Raw genomic sequence first — 20,959 nt, 5'->3', positions numbered from 1 at the left:
TGAATATCAAATAGCTGTATGTTGAAATATGTTGAAAAAGTCAAAACTTGACATGGGTGTACTTACTTTTTCACGTGACTGTATATATACAGGGTGAGACAAAAGTAGCGCCCGATTTCTGTTTTTTCGGCTGTCAGATTCTTTCTGGGATGTCATGTTGTTAATAATTGTCTTGCAGATTATTAATTTTATTCCTTTTTTTTTTTTTTTTTTTTTGCAGGTTATTGCTGAGAGTTTGGAAAGTTGCTGAAGTTGCACCAAATTGAACCATGAATTACCTTTCAATGAATCAACGCATTGCGGCCGTGAAACATTACTACAAATGTAATGAACAACCAATGATGGCGGCACGCCGTTTGGCACAGGAATTCGAAATTAACCCACCCCAGGGAAGAAACATACGATTGATTGTCGAGAAATTTGAAGCAACAGGGTCGGTAGCCACTGCAAAGAAGTCCGGTCGTCCGAAAACGGCAACGAATGTAGCTAAGGGTTTCCCCGGTAATAATTTTCCCCCAAATAAATGGTTAGATAAACATGTCATTCATTTATTTCTACCTTCTTGTCTACTGTAATACAAATGGCAAACAAACAATCAACTGACAGAAATATATATATATATATATATATATATATATATATATATATATATATATATATATATATATATATATATATATATATATATATCTATCTATCTATATATATATATATATATATATATATATATATATATATATATATATTGTTGCGTATCTCAACCGTCGGCCTCCCCTTTATCAAGGGGGGATTAATCCCCTTGTCCTTTTCCTAGCCGACGCGATCCGGGGCTATCACGTTCCTTCCGGTCGGTGTTAAATAGGGTTGTAAGCCGAATTAGTCTTATTACCTATGTACTAACACCGGCCGTGAAGCAAGGAAATAACCCCACCCGAACCACGGCGTTAGTGGACACGCCGAGCGATAGCTAGCCGCGATTTGGGCCGTTAACGGGAACTAACCCGATTGGAGCGGTTATGATCGTGCCACGCTTACCCAATGGAGAAATCACTAAGACGGTCGAATTAAGAGGAAAACAGGAAGAACAGGGAATTTATTTGCAATTGTATGGGAAGGAAGAGAAGTACACACTTTGTACAAATAAGAAGAGGAAAAAGAAGAGCAATGTACAGTGAAGAGGAAGAAGCAGATACACAGGGCAGCCTTAGACAGTCTTATACTTATCCCTGGACACGGGCCCGTTCGCACTCAGACTCAGACTCACACGGGGTTGTAGATGGTCCGGTTGAGGGTCCACCGATGGCATCCACAGCTCACTCCGGGCCCCGACTCGTAACACGAAGCAGCTGGTGATGGTAGACAGTAGACGGCAGGCGAGATCGTCCCGTGTCGGTGGCACGGATCGGACAATTACACTGGGGGGGGGATCGGTAAGCTGGCGATTATACTGCGTACGTAATAGTTGTACCGGCGCCTTTATACGCGCTCCCGGTATCGCTCGGTACAATGCGCCACTTCCACAATGATGTCACCAAAGCGCCTTTCCACAAAAGTCCTCACAAAAGTCCTTTGATACTCCTCTCCTCATAACTCAGCTCACGAACTTGACAAATGCCTCTCCCTTCTCATCACTCGTTCAACAGAGGACCCCGACTCATAACTCATTCAACAGAGGACCCCGGCTCATAACTTGTCACTGCGAACTCACGAGCGCCTCTCCCATCACAACTCGTTCAACAGAGGACCACGGCTCATAACTGAGGTGGGGGCCTCGCGCGAAAGGTTTTATTACCACGCCCAGCGAACCCTCTGGAATGTCCAGTCACACCCTGCCAGGCGATGTCGCCTCAGCCCTGGTTGGATGTTGGGGTCTTAACGGCTCCGCCCTTGATGGCTGCCTGACGTGGCCATACCCCCACCCTTGCGCTCCGCCCCTTGTCCAGGCCTTACCTCGTGGCATTTGGCTGGTTTGAGCGAGCAACTGGCAGCTAACGCTGCCGGCCCAACGCATAACAAACTGCGAGGGACAATGTGGTGCAGACTGGATAGTGCTCAATGGAGTCGATTGGACGGAGGCTGCAAACTGAACGGGGCCTACTCTTATTTGTTTCACACAACACAGATGATAACTATTGGAAATGGCCTTATCTCACATATACTAAGAAATAACTAACGTTCTAAGGTGACCTACGTGTTGCATGTGGCCTAACTATGGGGTGCAACCGTTAACCTTTAATGATGTTACCTGTGTGGGTTCTCAAAACCGCAACAATATTATATATATATATATATATATATATATATATATATATATATATATATATATATATATATATATAAATAAATATATATAACTGTGAGAAATAGTAGAAACTCCACAGTATGAGCAGGGTGTCTCATTTGCATTGAATAAATAATCGGGAGATTAAATCAGACACGGACGTAGCTTCAGAACTCCGTTGAACTTGGGGCCGACTCAGAAGAAGACCTTTGTTGGTTGAAAGCTTGTCAAATTAAAGATCGAAGTCCTGAAGCTACGTCCGCGTCTGATTTAATCTCCCGATTATATATATAAACAGAAATCGGGCGCTACGATACCTTTGGAGGTGTATATATATAGCGCATTCAGAAAGTATTCAGGCTCCTGATCATTCTGTTTCAGGTTTTCATTGAGGATATCTCTATACTTTGCTCCGTTCATTGTTCCCTCAACCCTGACCAGTCCCCCAGTCCCTGCTGCTGAAAAACACCCCCACGGCATGATGCTGCCACCACCATGCTTCACCGTTGGGATGGTATTGGGCAGGTGATGAGCGGTGCCTGGTTTCCTCCAGACATGACGCTTAGAATTGAGGCCAAACAGTTCAATCTTGGTTTCATCAGACCACAGAATCTTGTTTCTCAGTCTGAGTCCTTTAGCTGATTTTTTGCAAACTCCAAGCGGGCTTTCATGTGTCTTTCACTGAGGAGAGGCTTCCGTCTGGCCACTCTGCCATAAATCCCAGATCGGTGGAGTGTTGCAGTGATGGTTGTCCTTCTGGAAGTTTCTCCCATCTCCACACAGGACCTCTGGAGCTCAGCCAGAGTGACCATCGGGTTCTTGGTCACCTCTCTTACCAAGGCCCTTCTCCCCCGATTGCTCAGTTTGGATGGGCGTCCAGCTCCAGGAAGAGTCCTGGTTGTTCCAAACTTCTTCCATTGAAGAATTATGGAGGCTACTGTGCTCTTGGGAACCTTCAATGCAGCAGAAATTTTTTGTAGGCTTCCCCAGATCTGTGCCTCGACACAATCCTGTCTCTGAGCTCTGCAGGCAGTTCCTTCGACCTCATGGCTTGGTTTTTGCTTGGATATCCATTGTCAGCTGTCAGACCTTATATAGACAGGTGTGTGCCTTTCTAAATCATGTCCAATTAATTGAATTTACCACAGGTGGACTCCAATCAAGGTGTAGAAACATCTCAAAGATGATCAAGAGAAATGGGAGGCACCTGAGCTAAATTTCAAGTGTCATAGCAAAGGGTATGAATACTTATGTAAATGTGATATTTCAGTTTTTTCTTTTTAATAAATTTGCAAAACTTTCTAAAATCCTGTTTTCTCTGTCATGATGGGGTATTGAGTGGAGATTGATGAGGGAAAAAAAAGAATTTAAACGATTTCAGAATAAGGCTGCAACATAACATAACGTGAAAAAAGTGAAGGGGTCTGAATACTTTCTGAATGCACTGTATATTCACTTTAACGTATAGACAGGATAATGAATGTACAGCATTTCAGAACAAATCTCGAGAACGTGTCACCTTTTCTTGAACTACATTCTCCTTGTGCTTCAGGTGGGATGCACTCAATATCTCAGCAGTGATGGCTTTCTCCGTCTCCAAGATAATGTATTCTTCATGAGTTGCTCTTCCAACATCATTTGAGTTCTCCATGGCTGTTTCATACACAAGGACAGAGGGCACAGAAGAATAAAATGTTGAATTTATGCACCTCTAATGCCAATAGTTAATCTCCGTTCCTAGAATCCTGTCCAAAAACTTTGATGAATATTTCAATATGTGTTTGAATTCAGTAACTTTGTCGCTTGCTGGGACAAATGTTAATTCCACATCCTCTATTTCTCATCGAAACCTGTTTTATTAATTCTGCCCTATTGCGTCTATTTAGGCATTTACGTCTGCAACGTGCCAACATATTTACATGTTGTGATCAGTGTTCAGCCGACATCTGAAATCTTTTAAAGAGCATAAACACTTGTGTTGCTATTGTAAAATGAGGTTACACACAAACAGAATTTTCTGTCAATACAGTGCATACAATAGATAATCCTTAATTTCTACCCCACCCCTTCTTCATGCCACACTCTGCTCCTTCTCAATAATGATGATTCCTTCTCATTTATCGATCAACATTTTCACCGAACTCAGTAAGTGTACACCAAGATGAAAAGCATTTGGGAGAATCAATTTTTTCTTCTTCCTCCTCCTGGTGTTGGCTTAGCGGTTAGGGTGCCGGCTTGGGATCCTAGGATCCTGGGTTCGAATCCCGATCGATCGCTGAATTAACGCCAGGGGGGTTGACTCAGCCTGTCATCCTTCCGAGGTCGGCAAATTGAGTACCAGCTTGCTGGGATGAATGATCCCGGTGTGTACCCCGGCTTAGAATAGGTACACCGTATCCCTGCGCATCGTAACAGGTGACCAAGGGTTGGCGTCAGGAACGGCATCCGGCCATAAAAAACATTGCCTCAAAACAGGGAACCATGATTGTCATGAGGCCCACAAGGCTAACCCCCGCTCTAGCGGGGAAAATGGCCTTAAAACGATCATTCATTCATTCCTCCTGCATCCCCCTTTTTCTCAATGTATTTTTGCACCCAAAAGGTAAATGTCCACTTACACATTTCATTGTAAGGGAAAGGTGAGGAGTGCAGGGGAAGAGGCTGCACAGTGCATCTGCACAACAAAGGAATACTAGTGCACGAGTATAAAATTACAGGAAATTAAAAAGATGAATAAAAGGGGGGAAAGAATAAAAAGACAACACAAGTGTGGCAGATAATTGTACCTCAAAGGACTTAATTACAAGGCATCTGGCAGCATTTCATTTATAGCAGGAGGCATCTGGAGCAATAAGGATCATCAAAGGTAGAACAATCGACACAACCACATCCCAACAAGCTCACATCACATCTTTAATCACCTTCCACATGCAGTTTCTGAAATGCCTGAAAGTTTAAGAGGTGAGGAGAGTGTGTGATGGCGCGGAGAGGTTGGGGATGCTTAAAAGCTGCATCAAAATATTCACCTGAATTATGCAGTCCTTCAACTTCATTCGGCTTCTGTTCCACCATCTCTTGATTCCCAGGTTCAAGTTTAGCCTCCAAGTGTTGGGGTTTGACTAGTGTTACTCCGTACAGCTCATTGGAATGCAGTCGGTTGTTTGTCATATTCAGCTTGGGCATATCATACATGGAGGCCATGAAGTCCTGGAAACAAGTAATGTGAGAGGCTGACAAGCCTTGGCTTCAGCAAGTTCATCGAGACCACTCAATCAAAGGAAAAAAATAATGGCAATATGAGCAAAAGCCAGGAAGTGCAAAATTCAGTGGAAAATTATAATGAAAAAAAACAAAAAAACAAAACAGCTGTCAACATTACAAGCCAAAACTACAAGTGAGGAACGGATCTGGAATATATCAGCTGGATATCATTTTAATGATAGTTTGATGGATGAAAGCAAAAGATTGGTGAAGGTAACATCACAGCACGTTTATTATTGGCTCTTCATGTCATGCCCTGGTGTTGGGCTAGCGGCTAGGGTGCCGGCTTAGGATCCTAGGATCCTGGGTTCGAATCCCGGTCGATCGCTGAATTAACGCCAGGGGGGTTGACTCAGCCCGTCATCCTTCCGAGGTCGGCTAATTGAGTACCAGTTCACTGGTAATTCCCTGTTTGTCGTTAAAAGGCGGCAAAAAGGGTTGGCGTCAGGAAGGGCATCCGGCCGTAAAACATTGCTTCAAAAAGGGGACCAAAAAACAACAACAACCACGGTTCCCGAAAAAGGCCAACCCCCACTTTGCGGGGAAAAATGGCCTCTAAAGGTGGTTATATTATATTTTTTTATGTCATGCAATGAGAGTGTGTCATGAACTTCAAAGACATGCATTGAGTAATGTTTCCTGCAGATGATGCCGGCGATAGCTTGCCTGGACTCTTGTCGAAGCACGACATGGGCCCAGTCTTTACCATCCTCCAACTAATGGCGGCGGCAGCCAGTACATTCACGGATTCAACGTCCATACGAGGGACGGCACACACATTGATGAATAACCCGGCCTGTGAAACACTGGGATGACGGTTTCTAGCTGGGCCCAGATTAGATCCCAGGCTAGACAGCTTAGAGGCGTGTGTGAGTACCTGTAGGCCATCATGCCAAGATTGGTACTAATTAATAAATATCAATGAACAGGATTAAATAATTAAATTAATATATGTGGGAAAATTACATGCCCAGATAAGGAACCGAACCCAGGTTCTCTGGAAAGCTGCACCAGTGCTCTGTCATCTGAGCTATCTGGGTGACCCTGACTGAACATGCAATTCTTCCACAGATATGATGGCTGCTCTCTTCCATCAATGCTTCCGGGGCACTCGCTGCCAACCGTAGGAGCACCAGCGGCCTGAACACGAGAGGGTCTTCCGCCAATGGGGGAACAAATCCATGTCCTTTACTATAAACACCACTGGGGGCGTAGTGAAGCAATTACATTAATGAACAGGATCAAATCATTAAATTGATATATGTGGGAAAGAGAGTGGCAATTCTATTTTGATTTTGCAAGTTGTCCATTGTTCCACAATCCACATATTTTAATTTCTTCCTTTCTCTCTAGTGAGAGAGGTGGTGTTGCTTAGCCGGGTGTTGGCTTAGCGGTTAGGGTGCTGGCTTGGGATCCTAGGATCCTGGGTTCGAATCCCGATCGATCGCTGAATTAACGCCAGGGGGGTTGACTCAGCCTGTCATCCTTCCGAGGTCGGCAAATTGAGTACCAGCTTGCTCGGATGAATGATCCCGGTGTGTACCCCGGTTTAGAATAGGTACACCGTATCCCTGCGCATCGTAAGAGGCGACCAAGGGTTGGCGCCAAGAAGGGCATCCGGCCATAAAAACATTGCCTCAAACAGGGAACCATGATTGACATGGGGCCCGCAAGGCTAACCCTCACTATAGCGGAGAAAATGGCCTTAAAACGATCATTCATTCATTCATTCTTTCTCTCTCTCTAGTGAGGGAAAAGGATGCTCCACTCATTGACGTGATTATTTAATGCTCATATTTTTAACCATGGTTTAATTAATTAAAAAATCGTGGAAAACACGTCCATGATGGAAATATAATTATAGAAATCGTATAAAATATAACCTGGAGTTTTTCATGACCACTCGGCACAACTTAATGGATGTCAGTAATTTCTGTAAAAGAAGCAGTCTTGCCTTTATGGCTCCATAATTGGTTTTGAAATGTGATGTCACCTGCGTGTGTCCACGACTGGCTGTGAAATGTCAGATGTGCTTAATAACTAATCATGGATGTACAAATCCAAGGCATGGAGGCTTCCAAAAAAATTGGGGCATTCACCAAGCTGCATTTGTTGTCTCGTGGTTTAAAAAAAAAAAAAGGATATAAAGTGAAAAAAATGATAATTATGAAAGTGTTGCAATTAATTTTCTTTTTTGTTTCCTTTAAATTTTTTTAAATTTCCTTTTACACATAAAGATGATAAAACATCTGGTCATATAAACAGCAATATACATTACACAACTTGCAATTAATATGCAGATTGTCTGTAAAAACCAATGACCAACCTTGATGAGAATTCCCTCCTTGCAGTGATGGATATTATTTCCAGCAAGGTCACAGGCACTTCCAGGATATAACTCCAGCCCAGAACACTATATTGGAGAAACAAAGCAAAGGGAGGGCATCTCAGGTTAACGTCCCACTGAGTACAGCCTATAAGGGGGAGAGAGAGAGAGAGAGAGAGCAAGAGAGGAAGAGTGGGGGGGGGGGGGTGAGAGAGAAAGAGTGAGAGAGAGTGGAAGGGAGGGGGGGGGGGATGAGGGGAAAGAGAGGAAGGGAGAGAGATGGAGAGGAAGGCAGAGAGATGCAGAGGAAGGTAGAGAGAGGTGGAGAGGAGGAGAGAGGTGGATAGGAAGGTAGAGAGATGGAGAGGAAGGTAGAGAGATGGAGAGGAAGGTAGAGAGAGATGGAGAGGAAGGTAGAGAGAGATGGAGAGGAAGGAAGAGAGAGATGGAGAGGAAGGAAGAGAGATGGAGAGGAAGGAAGAGAGATGGAGAGGAAGGTAGAGAGAGATGGAGAGGAAGGAAGAGAGAGATGGAGAGGAAGGTAGAGAGAGATGGAGAGGAAGGTAGAGAGAGATGGAGAGGAAGGTAGAGAGATGGAGAGGAAGGTAGAGAGAGATGAAGAGGAAGGTAGAGAGATGTAGAGGAAGGTAGAGAGAGATGGAGAGGAAGGTAGAGAGAGATGGAGAGGAAGAAAGAGAGAGATGGAGAGGAGGGTGGAGAGAGATGGAGAGGAAGGTAGAGAGAGATGGAGAGGAAGGTAGAGAGAAAAAGAGAGGAGGGGAGAGAGATGGAGAGGAAGGTAGAGAGAGATGGAGAGGAAGGTAGAGAGAGATGGAGAGGAAGGTAGAGAGAGATGGAGAGGAAGGTAGAGAGAGATGGAGAGGAAGGTAGAGCGAGATGGAGAGGAAGGTAGAGAGAGATGGAGAGGAAGGTAGAGAGAGATGGAGAGGAAGGTAGAGAGAGATGGAGAGGAAGGTAGAGAGAGATGGAGAGAGATGGAGAGGAAGGTAGAGAGATGGAGAGGAAGGTAGCGAGATGGAGAGGAAGGTAGAGAGAGATGGAGAGGAAGGTAGAGAGAGATGGAGAGGAAGGTAGAGAGATGGAGAGGAAGGTAGAGAGAGATGGAGAGGAAGGTAGAGAGATGGAGAGGAAGGTAGAGAGATGGAGAGGAAGGTAGAGAGAGATGGAGAGGAAGGTAGAGAGAGATGGAGAGGAAGGGAGAGAGAGGTGGTTGGAGAGAGAAAGATAGAGAGGTGGTTAGAGAGAGAAAGAGGTGGTTAGAGAGAGAGACGGGAATGGAGAAGTGAGAGAGAGAAAAGGGCGAGGGGGAGAGAATGGAAATAAATAGGAAGTGGGTGGGGGGGAGGCAGAGGAAGAGCAAGCGCAAAGATGGATCAAATTGGGTGATCACTGGCTTTGTTGTTCACCCAATGGAATGCATGGAGGAACACTTTTGCCATGTGGTGAGTTCCAGACCATTGGAACACAGTGCTCAGCCACACAACAGCTGCTCTCGGCATCGTCCCCAGGGCAGGCAATGGCACGGCTTGTTTAATTACACGGTGCAGGTACAGTCTGTTGCAGGTACATCCCTATGCACAGATGCTGTCTGTAGCTGGAAGGGCGCTTGTGATGCACACAGTTTTGCGTGGAGCTCAACAAAGTGTGGCTTGCACAAATCTCCTCGGCCTCTCTGTCCTCCGGCTCAGCTGCTATCGGTTTCAGTGTTCACTCTCACTCGCATTCTGTACCATGACACGGCCTTTCAAAGCCAGTTTATTCCCTAGCGCAGGCTGACGTTGCCAGTTCTAACCACCTTTTGCCGGTTCCTCACCACTTCTCAACCGATGAATGCTCTCTCGGTTTCGGAGACAAGGTGTGCCACTCTTTTTCCCACTCGAGAGCACTGCAAAAAGCTCTGCCACCCGTGATTTCCGCTTTGCATGTAATTTTGATTTCAACAGTTCAAATCACTTTCATGACTTCTTGCTGGAGGAAGTATCTCAACAGCTGGAGATCAGCAATGGATTGCGACCAATAATGTCACCAAGTCCCTATGCTAAAGGGCCCAGTTCGTACACAAAATATACGAGTACAACAAATGAGGACAATTACTTCTCCCCTTATTGGCCTTAAATAACTGACATGTTCTTTGAAGTAATTACAAGTTTCTGCCCACTGCAATTTCAAAGCCAAAAAGGCTCCCGGATCTAGGGATGCTTTTTAGCATGGACTGCACAAGTGAACCGCTTCTGTCGTCACATCAACTCAGATTTATTTTATTTTTACGTTCATGCATTCCAAAGGCGAAACTATCCGAGCTGCAGACCAAAGGCTCCCAAACGTTTTTGCCCACAACCAAAAATTTCAAATCATTCCCTCATGACCCAAATAGTACCAGTACCTACCATAAAATTGTCCAAGAAAACCCCTTCAAAAACCGGAATTTTGTGAAAAGTTGCCAATTTGCCAACGTTTGAATCCGGTATATCGCTGCAAGATGAAGCAGCGTGTAGTCATCCGTGACGTATCAGAAGGCCGTCACAAATCAAGTTCGGGTAGTGACCCTGGATTTGGGATCCCCTGCTGTAGACCAGCAGATTGTTTTCATGTTAATTTGACTGATGCAAACAAATTGATCCATCGGTCAGTGCTGTCAACTCCCTTGCAGTTAATACAAAGTACAAAAGCGGGAAGAAAACTGGATTGGGGAGGGGCTATTATTATTTTGTATGCAGCCCATGGATGTTGGTTGCATCAATGCTGGGAATGCGGCTGTGCCACTGATGCAGTGCCCCATTTCCAGGTAAGATGGTCCTCATTTTGTCGACCTTGAAAGGACAACAAGCTGAGGCAACCCACCTGATGTCATTTAAAGGTTCAATAGGAACTCAGACTAAATACTCAACTTTCACCCCAAATCCACTTTCTTGAAATACCAACTTCTTTCCTGGAAGTCCTTGGTGTCCTTGTGTTTTATACTTCTCCCACTCCCCCCCCCCCCCCCTTCCCACGCCTCCTCCCCCTAAGCCCACTCCCTCCCACACATCTCCCGGTGTCCCTGCTCTCAAATGTTGTGTTTTTGTGCTTCCCCTTCTCTCTCCTCATCTTGTCTACCGCTCCTCTTTTTATATACTTTGTTTGACTGTTTGTGTGATAAATGTTAGCTCTTTCACGAGCCTCGATTCTGTATACAAAAAACAAACAAACAAACAAAAAAAAACTTCAGTGCATTCAGAAAGTATTCAGACCCCTTCACTTTTTTCACATTTTGTTATGTTGCAGCCTTATGCTGAAATCGTTTAAATTCATTTTTTCCCTCATCAATCTACACTCAATACCCCATAATGACAAAGAGAAATCAGGATTTTAGAAAGTTTTGCAAATTTATTAAAAATAAAAAACTGAAATATCACATTTACATAAGTATTCATACCCTTTGCTATGACACTTGAAATTGAGCTCAGGTGCCTCCCATTTCTCTTGATCATCTTTAAGAAGTTTCTACACCTTGATTGGAGTCCACCTGTGGTAAATTCAATTGATTGGACATGATTTGGAAAGGCACACACCTGTCTATATAACGTCTCGCAGCTGACAATGCATATCAGAGCAAAAACCAAGCCATGAGGTCGAATGAACTGCCTGCAGAGCTCAGAGACAGGATTGTATCGAGGCACAGATCTGGGGGAGCCTACAAAAAAAATTCTGCTGCATTGAAGGTTCCCAAGAGCACAGTGGCCTCCATAATTCTTAAATGGAAGAAGTTTGGAACAACCAGGACTCTTCCTAGAGCTGGCCGCCCGGCCAAACTGAGCAATCGGGGGAGAAGGGCCTTGGTAAGAGAGGTAACCAAGAACCCGATGGTCACTCTAGCTGAGCTTCAGAGATCCTGTGTGGAGATGGGAGAAACTTCCAGAAGGACAACCATCACTACAACACTCCACCGATCTGGGCTTTACGGCAGAGTGGCCAGACGGAAGCCAAACAGTTCAATTTGGTTACATCAGACCACAGAATCTTGTTTCTCACAGTCAGAGTCCTTTAGGTGCTTTTAAGCAAACTCCAAGCGGGCTTTCATGTGTCTTTCACTGAGGAGAAGCTTCCATCTGGCCCCTCTGCCATAAAGCCCAGATCGGTGGACTGTTGCAGTGATGGTTGTCCTTCTGGAAGTTTCTCCCATCTCCACACAGGATCTCTGGAGCTCAGCTGGAGTGACCATCGGGTTCTTGGTTACCTCTCTTACCAAGGCCCTTCTCCCCCGATTGCTCAGTTTGGCCGGGCGGCGAGCTCTAGGAAGAGTCCTGGTTGTTCCAAACTTCTTCCATTTAAGAATTATGGAGGCCACTGTGCTCTCGGGAAACTTCAATGCAGCAGAGATTTTTTTGTAGGCTCCCCCAGATCTGTGCCTCGATACAATCCTGTATCTGAGCTCTGCAGGCAGTTCCTTCGACCTCATGGCTTGGTTTTTGCTCTGATATGCATTGTCAGCTGTGAGACCTTATATAGACAGGTGTGTGCCTTTCCAAATCATGCCCAATCAATTGAATTTACCACAGGTGGACTTCAATCAACGTGCAGAAACATCTCAAAGATGATCAAGAGAGATGGGAGGCACCTGAGCTAAATTTCAAGTGTCATAGCAAAGGGTATGAATACTTATGTCAATGTAATATTTCAGTTTTTTATTTTTAATAAATTTGCAATACTTTCTAAAATCCTGTTTTCTCTTTGTCATTATGGGGTATTGAGTGTAGATTGATGATGGAAAAAATGAATTTAAACCATTTCAGCATAAGGCTGCAACATAACAAAATGTAAAAAAAGTGAAAGGGTCTGAATACTTTCTGAATGCACTGTATATGGTATTCAAAGAATACTTACCCTGCACAGTTAACTTGGTTCAAGCCAAAACTTCTGTTTTTGAAGTTGTTTTTTTTTCTTTGATCCAATATGGCTGCCAGACCATGTGAGCAATGACATCATAAATTTATATTTTATAATATAATTGTTGCATAATCACACTCAATTTCAAAATGATCAGAGGAAGCTTGTCCCTGTCGAATTATGAAGTCATAATTATGGCACCAATGACGTCATCGTTATTAACACATATTCCCCATGTGGAGTTCTTTGCAATGAGCCATGTTTCAATATTTTCCATAGAGCGGTTTTGGAGATAGAGGTACAGTTTTTTTTTTTTCCAAGATGGCACCTGTACCACATGGCCTATGACGTCATGGTTATCATTATAATATTCTAAAGGAGGAGGCACTTCTATGGTGAAAATTTCGTGTCAATCAAACCAACAGTTGCAAAGAAAAAAAAATTCATAATGATCGGATAAGTGTTGTATTTGTCGAATTATGACGTCAAAGCGAAGGCACCGCTGACATCATCATTAACATATCTTATTCCCCATGGGGAGTAGTTGACAATGAGCCAGGTCTCAATTCTTTCCATGGAGTCGTTTCAGAGATATAGAGGTGCAATTTTTTTCCAAGATGGTGCCTGTACCACATGACCTATGATGTCATAACTATAATCAAATTATTCTCCAGGAGGAGGCACTCAGATGGTAAAAATTTATTGTCAATTGACCAAGAATTGCAGAGAAAAAAAATTCATACTGATCGAATCAAGCGTTGTACTTGTCGAATTTTGACGTCATAATTAAGGTACCGATATCATCATTAAGATATCTTATTCCCCAAGGGGAGTACTTGACAATGAGCCATGTTTCAATTATTATTTTTTTTCCATCGAGGGGTTTTGGGAGATATAGAGATGCAACATTTTTCCAAGATGGCGTCCGTACCGTGTGACCTATGACATCATAATTATGAATAAAAAAATTATACAGGCGGAGGCACTCCTATGGTAAAATTTAGTGCCAATCGGACCAACGGTTGCCGAGAAAATGAATTTTAAAAATACAGTCACGTATGCAAACCGAATGCTTAACCCTGCTTTTTGCTTCGCGAGAGCATGGTAAAGATCTTAAGACAGCCACTTTAACCGTTAAACCAACACCAGCCTTGGGAGGGGGGGGGGGGGGGGGAGGAGGAGTGGGCAGGAGAGTTGAGAAAGATCATAGATCAAGTTCCTTGGAGTTTTGTTAAAGACCAAATATAATAAAGAAGACGCCACAACAGTTCAAATTTACAACCAACTTTGAGAAGTGGGAATTGTTGGTTTAGCTCTGTTGAATTAGCCCCAGAATTCCGAAAAAAAATTCAGGTTAATTTCAGTTTCAAAAGTTTCAGATTTTATACAAGTTATGCTACACATGGGAGAGACCTGGCCCTCAGCCAATTGGAAAACGTAGATAGTACTGAAAGTAAATAAAAATCTTTAAGGGTTGTGAAAGTATAATAATGTATATATAAAGCTCTTTCTAACCACTGACTCACTGACTGATATTAATGTTCGGTACCTTCCGGGTGTCGTAAAAAGCTGAAATTTAGCGTGCTGACGGCCATCGAAGCTGGTGCACCGGGGAAAAAAAATCACAGAACAGTCGGAAAGCATCCGTAAATAAAAATATAATTTACAGAAAAAACTGTAAACACGGCTATTTAAAAAAAACCCTCAATCGATATCTAGAATTTGAAAATTGTAATTTATATACAGTCACGTGAAAAAGTAAGTACACCCCATGTAACATTTTGACTTTTTCAACATATTTCAACATACAGCTATTTGATCTTCATTTCAACAATATTGATAGATAAAGTTGACATAATATAACAAATATCATGAAACATTTACATTTTGTAGTCCATTGTATAATTTACATAAACAGAAATGCAAATTTCGCATGTGGAAAAAGTAAGTACACCTTTGGCTCTAATAGGTGGTATTGCCCCCTTTGGCAGAAACAACCTCAAGTAGGCATTTCTTATAACTATCTGCCAGTCTCTGACATCAACTAGGATAAATTTTTGCCCACTCCTCCATGCAGAATTCTTTCAGCTGTGCGATGTTTGAGGGGTTTCTTGCATGCACAGCTCGTTTCAAATCCCCCCCACAACATCTCGATGGGATTTAGATCCGGGCTTTGACTTGGCCATTCCAGAACCCTCCATTTCTTTCTTTTCAGCCATTCCTTGGTGGATTTACTGGTATGTTTAGGGTCATTGTAAAGGTTGAAAGGTCCACCTTCGGTTGAGCTTCAACTTTCCGACAGATGGCCTCACATTATCCTCAAGCACCCTCTGGTACAATTAAGAATTCATAGTGGATTCTATGATGGTGAGCTGCCCAGGCCCTGATGCAGCAAAGCTGCCCCAAACCATAATATTTCCATGACCATGCTTTACAGTTGGTATCAGGTTCTTGTGATCAAATGCTGTCTTTGGTTTTCACCAAACATGTCTTCTGGTACTGTGGCCAAATAGCTCTACCTTTGACTCATCTGTCCAGAGCACATTGTTCCAGAAGTGCTGGTCTTTGCCTATGTGTTCATTGGCAAACTTTAGTCTTGCCCTGATGTTCTTTCTGGACAGCAAAGGTTTCCTCCTGGCACACCTCCCATGTAGATCAAATTTGTGCAGCCTCTTTCTAATGGTGGACTCGTGCACTTTGACATCAACAGTGGCAAGAGCTACCTGTAGGTCCCGTGATAACATTCTGGGGTTCTTAGATACTTCTTTCAGCATCTTGCGGTCTGCTCTCGGGCTGAACTTGCTGGGGCGGCCTGGCCTGAACAAGTTGGCAGTTGATTGGAATCTTCTCCACTTGTAGATGATCTTCCGGACAGTCGAATGATTGATTTCAAAATGTTTGGAGATCTTTTTAAATCCCTTCCCAGACTTGTCGGCATCTATAACCTTCTTTCTGAAGGCCTCAGAGAGCTCTTTTGATCTAGGCATGGTGACGCCACACACTTCAACAACAAAGAGCAACCCAAACGAAATGTCTGAGGTTTAAATACCTCATCTCTGAATATCTGAGGCCTGAGGTGGCCGGTCCGGTATGAAGAGGACGCAGGCGTCACATGCTCGCCGCTTCTTCGACCGGGCCACTGTCAGTTGCTTTCTTTTTTGGTGGTCGTGCGGATTTTTTGGCCATTGAGTCTGCCCTCTGCATAGCCCCGGCTCTGCTCCCTGCTTCGCCTGCCCCGCTCCTTCGCCTGCTCGCTGTTTCCTCGGGCACGCTCTCGTGGGTTGTGACCATCGCAGCGGTTTGGTGGCGGTTTCCCGCCGTGATCTAGATTTGTAGCGGCGGCGGTCGATTGCCGCTGCATTTGCCGCTTTGCCGTGATCAACCTTGGCCTCGTGATCGTCTCTTTGCTCCTGCCTGCCCTCTGCTTGGTCCCGGCTCTGCTCCTGGCTTCACCTACCTGGCTCCTTCGTTTCCTCGGGCCCGCTCTCATGGGTTGGGACCATTGTTTCACCTCCTCAACCTTGGCCTCGTCTCGTCTCTTCGCTCCTGCCTGGCATGGCTCTGCGGTACTCCGCCGCAAGGCTCCTTCTGCTCAATACCCGCTCCACCCCATCATGCATCTCTGCCATCAAATCAAATGGACTCCTCCGACGACCCAGGTACATTCACCGTGGCTCCGGTCGTAAGTTTGTTTATTTGCAATCAGGTCACTCCATCCCCGTCCTCTGGTCGGCTCAGCGCACTCTCACTCTTCGTCCCAGCGCACCTGGTCACAGCAACGCACACGATCGCACCTCCTGCCTACGAACCCTGGCTAAATCACCTGAATTCATCCCTGCTGTTCAAAACAACATCAAGCTCACCCTGTTCAACACCCGGTCCCTCAACAACAAATGCCTCATCCTGAACGAATACATCCTGGATAACAAACTGGACTTTCTCTGTCTCACCGAAACCTGGCAACAACCTCTGGACTACTACACACTCAACCTCACCACACCCAATGGATATTCCTACGTCAATAAACCACGCTCGGAGGGCCGAGGTGGTGGAATTGCCGTTATCCACCGTCAAGACATCAAGACCAACCTCATCTCCATCTCATCTGCTCCATCATTTGAACACCTGGCTTTTAAACTCTCTGGTCGCACGCAGTCAGTCATGGCTGTCGTCTACCGCCCTCCCAAACCACACCCATCATTCCTGTCTGACTTCTCCTACTTTCTGACCCAGCTATGTTCCCTCTCCCCCTCAATCCTCCTCCTTGGTGATTTCAATATCCACATGGACTCCACTGACTCCACAATAACCACTGACTTCACTGATTTACTCACCTGCTTTAACCTCACTCAACATGTCGACTTTCCTACCCATATCCGTGGTCACATTTTGGACCTTGTCTGCTCCACTGGATTAAATTTGCACCATCTCTCTGGCTCCGACCTCACCCTCTCTGACCACTTAGCCATCACTCTGACCATCAACATCCCCGCCCCAACACCAAGGCATTATCGCACTATCAACTTCCGTAAGCTAAACGCTCTTTCACCTACCTCATTCTCATTCACCCTCTCTGAAAAAATGTCCACTTCTCCCTTCATTGACCTCCACACCCCTTCCGACCTCACTGACTACTACAACCACACTCTCTCCTCCTGCCTTGACCAGCTTGCGCCTGTAAAAACCAAAACAGTTTCTTTCACCCATTCTGCTCCCTGGTTTACCCCTGAACTCCGCCTGATGAAAACTCGTGCTCGCCAACTTGAAAGACTCCGCAATAAAACGGGTCTCACAGTTCACTCCCAAGCCTACAAGGACCACCTACAACACTACAAAGATGCCCTCTCCCGCGCCCGCTCCACCTACTACTCTCAAATTATCCACTCTGGCTCGGGAAACCCAAAAGCACTCTTCTCGACAATAAACAAACTCCTCCGCCCCCTGAACACCACCACCCAGTCATTCACAGTAGACAACTGCATCTCCTTCCTCTCTTTCTTCCAACGCAAAATTGACAACATCTACAACAGCTTGACCACCGCCGCACCCGCTCCCCCTCCAACCACCTGCCCCCCCTTGTCCTGCCATCCCCTGTCTCGGTTCTCCCCAATCTCCCCTACTGACCTCTCTGAACTCCTCATAGGAATGAAAACTGCCACCTGCACTCTTGACCCCATCCCCTCCAGCTTTGTCAAGGCCTCCCTCCATGCTCTCTCTCTCCACTTATCATTGCAACAATAAACTCCTCCCTGTCTACAGGCATCGTCCCACCTTCCCTCAAAATTGCTGCTGTTATCCCCATTCTAAAAAAACCTGGTCTAAACCCTGACACCCTAAACAACTTCAGACCCATCTCCAACCTACCCTTTCTGTCAAAAGTTTTGGAACGCGCTGTAGCCACTCAACTCAAACATCATCTCTCTGCCAATAACCTGTATGAAACATTCCAATCCGGATTCCGCTCCAACCACAGTACTGAAACTGCTCTCCTCAAAATCACCAACGACCTTCTCCTCTCCTCTGACGCTGGCAACCTCAACATTCTCGTCCTCCTCGACCTCAGCGCTGCCTTTGACACCATCGATCACACCATCCTCCTCACCCGACTTGAATCCACCTTTAACGTTACCGGCACTGCCCTCTCTTGGATTAAATCATACCTCTCTGACAGACGCCAGTTCATCTCCATCAATAACTGCAAATACCCCACTGCTCCCCTCCCCCAAGGTGTCCCCCAAGGTTCAGTTCTTGGCCCCCTCCTCTTCATCCTTTACCTGTCCCCCCTCGGTCACTTAATCCGCCGTCATGGTCTCCAATTCCACTGCTTCGCCGATGACATCCAGCTTTTCATCTCCACCAAGTCCGTCTCCACCGACACCCACTCTATCCTGACAAACTGCATCACTGAAATAAAATCCTGGCTTCAAATCAACTTCCTCAAGCTTAACTGTGATAAATCTGAAATAATCATCATTGGCCCAAAAACGCTCACAAAATCAACCCATAACTTTGCCCTCAACATCGACGGTATCCCAGTATCCACCTCCCCTCACATCCGGAATCTTGGCGTCATCTTTGACCAAACCCTCTCCTTCGACAAATACACTAAACAGATCACAAAGTCAGCCTTCTTTCACCTGAAAAACATTGCCCGTCTCCGCTCATCCCTCTCCTCCACGGCTGCAGAAACCCTCATCCACGCCTTCATCACCTCCCGTCTGGACTACTGCAATAGCCTCCTCTATGGTTCACCCTCAAAAATCACCAATAAACTCCAATACATTCAGAACTCCGCTGCCCGTCTACTCACCCATTCCCGGACCCGTGACCACATCACCCCCGTCCTTTACAAGCTTCACTGGCTCCCCATCCCCCAGAGAATCCAGTACAAAATCCTTCTCTTGACATACAAAGCCCTCTATAACCTGGCCCCATCCTACCTGGCTGACCTCCTCTCCAGACACACTCCCACCCGCAACCTCCGCTCTGCTGGTACCAACCTCCTGACCCCCTCCATCCGGACCAAATTCAGATCCTGGGGGGACAGGGCCTTCTCCATCGCTGCTCCCACCCTCTGGAACTCACTACCTCACACCATCAGAGACTCCTCCTCACTCACCACATTCAAAACATCACTAAAGACCCACCTGTTCAACACTGCATTCAACATTCAACCCACAGCATTTAACCCCTGACTATCTCTTCTCCTTCTCCCTCCTTTTGCTTTAAATATTTCCCTATTGATTCTTGTCTTTTTGCAATTGTTGTTTTCATGTATTGTTATGCATTATGTTTTCCACTCTGTCAAAGCGCCTTTGGGCTTCTGGAAAAGCGCTATACAAAATAAATGAATTATTATTATTATTATTAAATAAGACAGGTTCCTCCAAGATCCTCTCTAACGATGTTCTAATCATTTGCACCTGAGCTGGTGCACCTGATTCAAATTTTAGGCATTTGAAGTGGTGATAAATGTTGGGGTGTCCCTACTTTTTCCACATGTGAAATTTGCATTTATGTTTATTTAAATTATACAATGGACTACAAAATGTAAATGTTTCATGATATTTGTTATATTATATCACCTTAAATCTGTCAATATTGTTGAAATGAAGATCAAATAGCTGTATGTTGAAATATGTTGAAAAAGTCAAAACTTTACATGGGTTGTACTTACTTTTTCACGTGACTGTATATAGATAGATAGAAGATAGAAGATAGATAATAATAACAATATACAGACTTGGCATTTAATATGGAATATTTTTTTTGTGGGGGTGAACTTACTTTTCAAGATGACTTAGAACCAAAAGTTCATTGGAATTATGTTGAAATTATTCTAGATTTTGTTAATGTGACCTTTAAAAGAAACAAAAACCACATTTGACATTTCGAAGCAAATAAATTGATCCTTGAAAGTGATGTAAACTGATATCGAACTCAATTCACGGACAGTACTGTGTTAAAATTCTGTATGTTTTCCAGAAGTATCTCTTTATTTTGCACATTAGCCAAAAAAATTTTCAACAAAAACAAAAGCTAAATTATGACTGGGATTATGGACAGTAAAATTAAAGTTCAGTACTTCGTGTAACCCCCACGAGCATTCAGGAGAGCACGTACACGTCGAGGCATGTTGTTCACGAGATTTGCCAAGGTTTGGACAGGAATCGCTTGCCATGCAGTGACAATAGTCTGCTGCAATTCACGCACAGAGGTCGGCTGCTGGTCCAAGTTGTCGATTTGACGCGTTAATTCTGCCCACAAGTTCTCTATCGGATTAATATCCGGGGACATGGCAGGCCACTCCATATGCTCTACACCACGGTCAGCAAGAAAGTGTTGGATCATGCGAGCACGATGAGGCCATGAATTGTCATCTTGGAAGACAAAGTTTCCTCGAAAAACTGCACGAGCAAATGGAAGCAATGTTTCTTCCAGAATGACCCTGTACTTGAACTGGTTCAGGTTTCCATTCAGAACAACCAGGTCAGTTTTGCCTCCTGCATGAAAAGCAGCCTAAACGGTCACCCCACCACCTCCAGCTTGGACTCTTGGCACTATACAAACTTCGTTGTGGGCTTCATGCACTTGTCTGCGTACTCGGACGCGGCCATCTTGACGATAGACCAGAAATCTAGACTCGTCACTGAAGGTCACGTGATTCCAGTGTCCTGGCTGCCATTGACGGTGCTCTCTGGCCC

At 44.8% G+C, this 20,959-nt stretch overlaps 1 protein-coding gene across 1 annotated transcript in view; it reads right to left on the bottom strand.

The window, feature by feature from the left end:
• Window positions 1-20,959, bottom strand: part of SHCBP1 (SHC binding and spindle associated 1) — a 149,080-nt gene that overhangs the window by 13,133 nt on the left and 114,988 nt on the right. The window contains exons 11-13 of the mRNA XM_068119310.2: window positions 7,869-7,955; window positions 5,308-5,488; window positions 3,801-3,934 (exon numbers count right to left, since the gene is read on the bottom strand). Of these exons, the coding sequence (XP_067975411.2) occupies window positions 3,801-3,934; window positions 5,308-5,488; window positions 7,869-7,955 (402 nt within the window). The remainder of the gene's footprint in view (window positions 1-3,800; window positions 3,935-5,307; window positions 5,489-7,868; window positions 7,956-20,959) is intronic.

This window comes from Myxine glutinosa, chromosome 6 (genome assembly GCF_964187855.1).
Source record: "Myxine glutinosa chromosome 6, kmMyxGlut1.1, whole genome shotgun sequence".
In the NCBI taxonomy this organism is placed as follows: domain Eukaryota; kingdom Metazoa; phylum Chordata; class Myxini; order Myxiniformes; family Myxinidae; genus Myxine; species Myxine glutinosa.
Note: the sequence above shows the minus strand (reverse complement) of the source record. Positions and strands in the feature narration are given on the sequence as shown.